Genomic DNA, 7812 nt, shown 5'->3' with positions numbered 1-7812 from the left:
ATAGCAATAGATTTCAAATAGTACTTGTCCTCGAGCACTCAACTGAAAATTTAGCTGTGTTTGCAGCTTACACGGAGAACGACTGACAACTACGATACGATTAATACTCTTTTGCATAGATAGAGTATTTTGTTGCATTTGAATAAAGCTAACACATTATCTATTATGCGGCTTGGATGCTGCTGGGCATATGGCAAGAACTTGTGTAAAGTTACCATAAACATATAGCGCGAACTAATACGAAACTTACAGCTTTTGTATCACAATTACGATCCCATTCATAGCCTTAGTAATTGATGTAAACATTTGTTGTAACAAAATGCTTATGTAATAAAGAATAACGATGGAATTTTTTTAAAATAGAACGAAACAATTGATTCTTATTGTATGTAATGAATCAATTACTGTAACAGCGCATATCTAAATATTCTTTGACTAAACCAACTATTACTGGGACACACACACAAACACACATATGTATACATGCACAAGAACGCAGCTGTCTTAATAGCAACAAAACGGACTCGTCACACTGGAGTCCTGAATAAATATTAAATATTACGAATGTATGCATATAAATACATATATATATATATATATAATATATATATATATATATATATGTATATATGTAATCTTGTTGTAGTGCAGAAAAATGGAAAGGATGCTCCATTGTATTGTTTTGACCTGTATGAAAACAAAAACATTTGTTTCTTCTAGAAACTAAAACATTCGATAAGCAATGACACTACACACTAGCACACTACAGTTACTTGTTTTTCATACACCCCCGCACACCACACTAGATCTTGGTATGAATTTAATGCAGAACTGGAAGGGTTCAAAAGTAAATTTTCTTAAATATTTCATCTGCTGCTTTATTGTCTGAGCCATCTCTAAACTACTAACTCTCGAATATTTAGATACGTAATTTGAGAACAATGTAAAATAACAATTCCATACGTAAAATTACAAATCTATCTATGCGTCTCTCTCTCTCTCTCTCTTTCTCTCTCTCTCTCTCTCTCTCTCTCTCTCTCTCTCTTTCTCTGTACTTTTTCACTCTCTTCCTAGTCTTTCATTAGTCTTTCGGTCTTTCGCTGTTCCTCTCTTTCTTTCATTGTCTGTCAATTTTGAAATATTTCTGTAAATTTAAAGCAAACTGATGTGCACAATGTGATTTTACTAAACAATTCCGCTGGTTAAACACAAATAAAATACACGTTTGCAAGCATTTATGTACATCTACAAATCGAATTATTATTGATAAAAAATATATATATACAGTTATGCACTGACAGAATACATAGTCGCATTTAACTACATTCGCAAGAACACAAAGAAATATACTCTTAAAAATATGCACACACAAATCAAAAAAAAAGAAAATAATAAACGTGCGCTATACATGTGCTATCGTACCGGCAAGGTGGTTTTATTTAAATTTTTTTTGTTTTTAAAGATTATTACGGTCGAAGTAAACAGGTGACATGTGTCTCAGGTGCAATTAAAAACACTAAGAAAATACACATACAGTGGAAAGATTATTATGAACAAAGTGGAAGGATGGGATAATTTACATACGATTGATATAAAAATTAGTAATGAAATTTGTAGGAAATTAATGTGAGTTACCCATTTTTCAGGCGGTCGAGGTTTTTCGGACAGTTTTGAATAAATATCTGAAAATTATTTGTTTTTAGTTCCTTATCCGTTTCTTCGGTTACCGCTCTTCTTCTTTCACTTGTGTCTCCTGTTCTGTCTTTCCCACTTTCCGTCTATTTTTGTTTTTGTTTTTTTTTGTTCTGTTTTGTTTTTTTTTCTTTTTTGCTATTTTTTTTTTTTTTTTTCTCTCTCTCAAGTATGTCCAGTTACAATTTTGGTTGTAAGTTGATTTGGTTTGATAAATTCTACAGTCAAGCGAAGTTCTCGTTTGTGTTGATGTATGGTTTTTGAAATGGAAAAAAAAAAATTCTTTCTTAATCATCTAATGAGTTTCATCGGTTGTAGCCCAAACCATCGCGACAGGTGTAAATGTGTCTCTTTGCTTTACATCGTCTCTGTCATACTTAGTGGCGTTACCATCATCATCATAATCATCATCACCACCACCACCACCATCATAGTTGTCGTCATAATCGTCAGCTCACCATCATCATTTTCTCTTCCGTTATCGTCACGTCCATTCCAAACATCATCATTGTTCTAAATGTCTTCGTCGTCGTCGCCAGCAACATACTGAAAATAATGAAAAGCACTTTTGTAGTAGTTCTTTTTTTCTTTTACTATAAAACGAGAAAGTTGCAGTAGCTGTTATAACTATCGATGTTTTTGCCGCTGCTTTTACTACTGTTAACGAAATAAAGTGGGAGATATTGAATCGCTGTGTGGGAGTGTTATTGGTCTGTTTAGTACGATAATGATAATGAAAGTAGATAGATGCCGCTGACCGTAATTACCAATTACTATTACAGTCTCTCAGTCGATGAGGCGAGAAACGCAGCTGCATTATTATTATTAGCGACAGTAGTAGTAGTAGTTGCTTATAGAGTTAGCTGAACTACCACCAACGATTCTGTAGATGGAGATTTTTCGATTCCATAGAAAACGGGAAAATGCGTGGGCGGAAGCCGTAATAGAAAACAAGGCGGAGAAACTACTGTTGACATGTTATCGAGCTAAAGTAGTAGTAGCAGCAGTAACAGTAGCAGTAGCAGTAGTAGTAGTAGTAGTAGTAGTAGTAGTAGTAGTAGTAGTAGTAGTAGTAGCCAAAAGAACACGCTTTGATTAAAACTCTGAAAAACATTTTCGTGGAATAAAACCTGAATGAATTCGCCCAGATATTGAAGGAATTTAAAAGTGAAAGAATGCATTATAAGAAAGGAGAAAATATTTAGAGAAAACAAATGCTTCTGATGAAAATGAAAATAAAATCATGAGAAATAAGAACAAAAGAAGAAAAATTAAAGAGAATTTTAATTATTTACTATAGATTTCATTTTTTTTTTCAATAAATTTCATAATTTGAATTTGACTGTATTTATTATCGTAAATACTTGATTTAATTTGTTTTCTTTTTTTTTTCTTTTTCTCCTTTCACATTGGTATAAAGCCACAAATATATTTCGAAAGATATATGGTCAATTTAAACAACCATAGTACTTGACAGGTACTTATTTTATCGACCCGTGAGTGATGAAAGTGAAAGTTGACCTTAGTGGGATGTGAACTCAGAATGTAAAGGGACGTAATTAAATACTGTAAGTCCACTACTGCCACTCTACAACCCACTGACTTTTCTCTTTTTTTTTTCTCTCACAAGGATTCTTTTACTGAATTTATGGGTATTTCATTTTTAGACTTTTGGGAGCAGCTTTTTTGTAGGGACGGGTTTGTTGCGATTGTTGTATATATATATATATATGTTGTATTAAAGAGAGAGATCTGTGTAGTGGAAGCTTTTTCTTGTCTCCTGTGAATCTGACGCAGACATCTAGTTTGAAAATTCACAGTTGTCTTAATACTTGATAAGAAGTGTATTGAGGAGAGAAGATTTAAGAAAAGACAATAGAATAAACAGTGACGAATAAAAAAAAATTACGCGATGCCAAGTAGTTTTCAGTAGTTTTGCTATGGAGCCGACTAACTCTAAAGTACAGATACTTTAAATTAACTATAGGAAGAAGAGAAGAAAGACACGGCTTAACAATAGCTTTAGAAGGAAATGAAGTTTATTAATGGGGGATATCGTGCCAATCAAAAGGACCGGGTTATCATTGATTCGTATTGATTCCATACAGGGGAATTATATTCCCTGCACTGGCCTTATAAACAATTGGCCTGTCCCGTGCCTTAGAACTCATTCCTTTACCAGTTTCTTCATTGTTTATTTTTTCTGTTTTCCGGTGATGTTTTCTTATTATTCAACCAGTTTAATTTATAAAATTTTGCTCTCAGATAAATCAGCTATACTATTTTTCTTCACCACATAACTACTCAGACAAATACAATATATTTCAAGCTGTTGAACAGTTTCTTAACGTACTATGAATATACTTCTATATTTCTATCAGCTTCTTATATTTTCTTTTACTGCAATACAATATAAAATGTAAGGAGCGTACATACGTAAAAATAATAAAGTATATGAGTTAAGAGCGAAAAGAGCAAATTGTAAATCGAAATTACTGAATGTCAGAAGTAACTTGAGCGAATTTCAAACAATTTATGTTTTAATTTACAGAGCGCCACAGAAACAAGCTGATGTATTTAAAGCCTTAATTATAAGTTCATCTGATAAAATGCGTTTAAAAATATATAGCCCCTATTTTTAATTGCCAGTGATATATCCTGGGACTTAATGATAGCAAATTCTTACTCGGAACAGATGTACAATTTTTCTTCATTATCTAAACCTGGTAGATCTCAAAGGCTGTTGTCGCGTATATGATAGATCTATTTAGAACCTAGTGTCTTATGAAGATCGCCCTACCCTTGATATCTGTACAGTTGAGTTGCCTTCTTCATGCGCTACAGGTATATACCCCATCTTTACTTCTATCTTCACGCAAAATTCAAGTATCAGCTTCCCCACATGCATCCATCTTTTATCAAATTTATCCAGGGTAGAAACCTTCACTACTGCTCATCCTCTATTTCAAGTTGAACAAGATGAGGAGCTGATCGGAGAATCATAGTTTTGTATTTTCAAACGCGTCCACCATACAACTTCTCTCACGCTAGTCAACAGGCAGAATTAAATAGCCTATCCCTCAAGGTGATGAGTGCTTGGCAGGAGACTTGATCAAGAACTGGATCATTCCTAAACGTGGTAACTGTCGGTCGTCATAGCTTTGTTAAATAACAGCTTTAGTTCCTATGTGTTTTAGAACGCTTGCTTTATGTAGGAAAACACAGCCTTCCCTTCATCTTCAAAGAAATGGTCAAGAATAGTTTAGGTGGTTACTACTTCGGTTGTGATGCCTTTCTAAAAGCCTCTTCTAAATTCTAAATAATTTATTAAATAATCTGTCTAACTACTTCATCATTACTCAACTGATTCTACTCTAATTTTCCTTTTGAAACTCGCCATTTGTAATTTATAATTGCCACTGTCTATTCAAGCTTAACTAGCTCGCTAATCCGGTCACCTACGGTAAGCGGGTCTCTGCATATCCTATCTTGACTGATCGTACTAACGCGTTTACTTTGTAGTCAAGCCATCCAAAATTTGGAATAACATACGTATATATAAATGTGTGGAGGCGCAATGGCCTAGTGGTTAGGGCAGCGGACTCGCGGTCGTAGGATCGCGGTTTCGATTCCCAGACCGGGTGTTGTGAGTTTTTATTGAGCGAAAACACCTATAAGCTCCACGAAGCTCCGGCAGGGGGTGGTGATCCCTGCTGTACTCTTTCACCACTCTTTCTCTCACTCTTTCTTCTGTTGGCCTGCTCGCTTAGCCAGCGGGGTGGCGTCATTCGAAGGCTAAAACAATGCGAACGCATTGTGACCAGCGATGTGTAGCAACATCTGATGGTCTTGTCGGTCACGTGATCGCGTGATATATAAATGTATCAATAAAAAAAACTGTACACACTGCATTGCGTAATCCAATTGATATCTATCAATCAGCCAGAAACGTTTGAGATTTAAAAGCTCTGTGGCCATCTCTCCTAACTGTTAGTCCCACAACCTCTAGATAGTATACATCATCATTCTAGTCACCTATAAATATTAATGGGCGAGATCTGTGCAGAAAGATATCTGGGTACATATCGCTCAACAACATCTACGCGTCTGAAGAAGCCTGGCCGTCCTTTCCTCTAGCCTGCACCTTAGCCGCTTCTCACACCTATGACCACGTATCTGTCTTCTGTGTTTTCAAAGATTATTATAACATCTAATGCTCATCCTTCAACACAGCTCCCTTTATACGACTCGGCCAACCAAAAGATGTGCACACCACGTAATCGGCTGTGAGAAATGAGCGTATCGGACATTCTAGTCTCGCTAATAGTGAGCACATCTAAGTCCATACCAGAAACATTCAAACGTCTCATATTGACATTTTTGTAGCAGACTAAAAGACCATGAAATATGAGAGTACTTATATGGAGCTTTTTCAGTTCTTTTTTCCGAGAAGTTCGAGAAGTTTCTCGGGGCTACAACAAAGTTTTTCTGTTTTCCACACCTTCCGAGAAGGGTTCAGCATTATTCTTTAAAAGAGGTTTCGACTTGGCACTGGATTGTTTTTATTATATTTTGCTCTTCAACTTTACGTTCTTCTTACAAACAACTGTGAAGTTGAAGAACTGTTGACGAACAGCGATAACTGTCGTCATCCCAGCTAGACATACTTTTTCTTTCCGTTATCGGGTTTCCGCCCCGTCCCAAATCCACCTCTTCCCCTTCCACCTGATTTTTTCTGTAGGAAGATTTAATTTTATGATTTGAAGCATCAACTCCAAGGCTAATATTTATGATAATGGTAAAGTAAAAAAGACAACTCCATTTGTTTTTTTACCATTTCTTGACTGGCAGGAGTGAGAGAAAAGCATCAGCTTTGTTCTACGCACCAGTGTTTTGCTCCTCATGGACCTTCTATTGTTGCTTCTACCGATATTTACTATCCTTGTCTTTTTTTCCATTTCTTTTTTTCTCTTTTATGGGTAGAAATTTCTAGTATGAGTTTCGCTACTAAGCCTGAACCTTCAACAATTTCAACATTGAACCCTCTCAATTGAGTATAGCTCCTAGACAGGTTTATGGAACTCGGGAATATTTGCAAGTACATCCCAACTCATGACTCATATTTTTCTGGATCGATAGTTCTCTCAAGACCTCTCTGTGCTGTTTTGAGAAAGTAAGGTCAGCCATGAAACTACCTCCTTACCCATATCTCTGACCATTAATGTTGCATTTCTTCGCTCCATATAATGAGGAACCAATCTACGTGTCGGTATTTAGAACACATACACCAACTTCTTTTACGTCAATCTCTTGTTTCAGCGTCAGGTTTCTTAATATATACAATAATGAACAGATATCTGAACATTTGGTGTACTGACTGGGATACAAAAATAGTGTGACAATTGGAGAAGTATAATCTTAAGCAGCATAGAGTTGAAACTAAATATGATACAGATTTCATCGGAAAATGTATAAAGGAATGAGCAAGCTGGCTTCCTGAAATCGGGAAGGCGAAATGACCTGATATTTTTACTGTCATAGTATATAATACATCGGAATCAGACGGTTTTTGGTAATGATACATTAAAATAAGACAGTCTGTCTTAGACTTTTAAAATGCTTTTGTCGGAGTACATAAGGTTACAGGGTTACAGCATGGGAGATATTCTGTACTATGGTTTGCAAAAAAGTATGTCGATCTAACGGGTGTGATATATTGAGAAAGCAAATACTGAGTAAGTATGGAAGCACTCCGTCGGTTCCGACGACGAGGGTTCCGCTTGATCCGATCAACGGAACAACCTGCTCGTGAAATTAACGTGTAAGTGGCTGAGCACTCCACAGACACGTGTACCCTTAACGTAGTTCTCGGGGATATTCAGCGTGACACAGAGAGTGACAAGGCCGGCCCTTTGAAATACAGGTACAACAGAAACAGGAAGTAAGAGTGAGAGAAAGTTGTGGTGTACAGCAGGGATCACCACCATCCCTGCCGCAGCCTCGTGGAGCTTTTAGGTGTTTTCGCTCAATAAACACTCACAACGCCCAGTCCGGGAATCGAAACCGCGATCCTATGACCGCGAGTCCGCTGCCTTAACCACTGGGCCATTGCGCCTCCAC

General features: G+C 36.4%; 1 protein-coding gene across 2 annotated transcripts in view; it reads right to left on the bottom strand.

Annotated features, from left to right (window-relative positions):
* LOC115212402 (FAD-dependent oxidoreductase domain-containing protein 2) overlaps window positions 1–2591 on the bottom strand; it is a 173473-nt gene extending 170882 nt beyond the window's left edge. For both annotated transcript variants that reach the window (XR_004997707.1, XM_029781299.2), the window contains exon 1: window positions 1636–2591. Coding sequence is in view for 1 of the 2 variants with exons in the window: in XM_029781299.2 (XP_029637159.1) it covers window positions 1636–1639 (4 nt within the window). In the remaining variant the exon portion in view is untranslated. The remainder of the gene's footprint in view (window positions 1–1635) is intronic.
* Window positions 2592–7812: the final 5221 nt, after the last annotated feature.

The sequence above is a fragment of the Octopus sinensis genome, linkage group LG1 (genome assembly GCF_006345805.1).
Source record: "Octopus sinensis linkage group LG1, ASM634580v1, whole genome shotgun sequence".
NCBI classification, from domain to species: Eukaryota; Metazoa; Mollusca; class Cephalopoda; order Octopoda; family Octopodidae; genus Octopus; species Octopus sinensis.
This window is presented reverse-complemented; position numbering and strand designations above follow the sequence as displayed.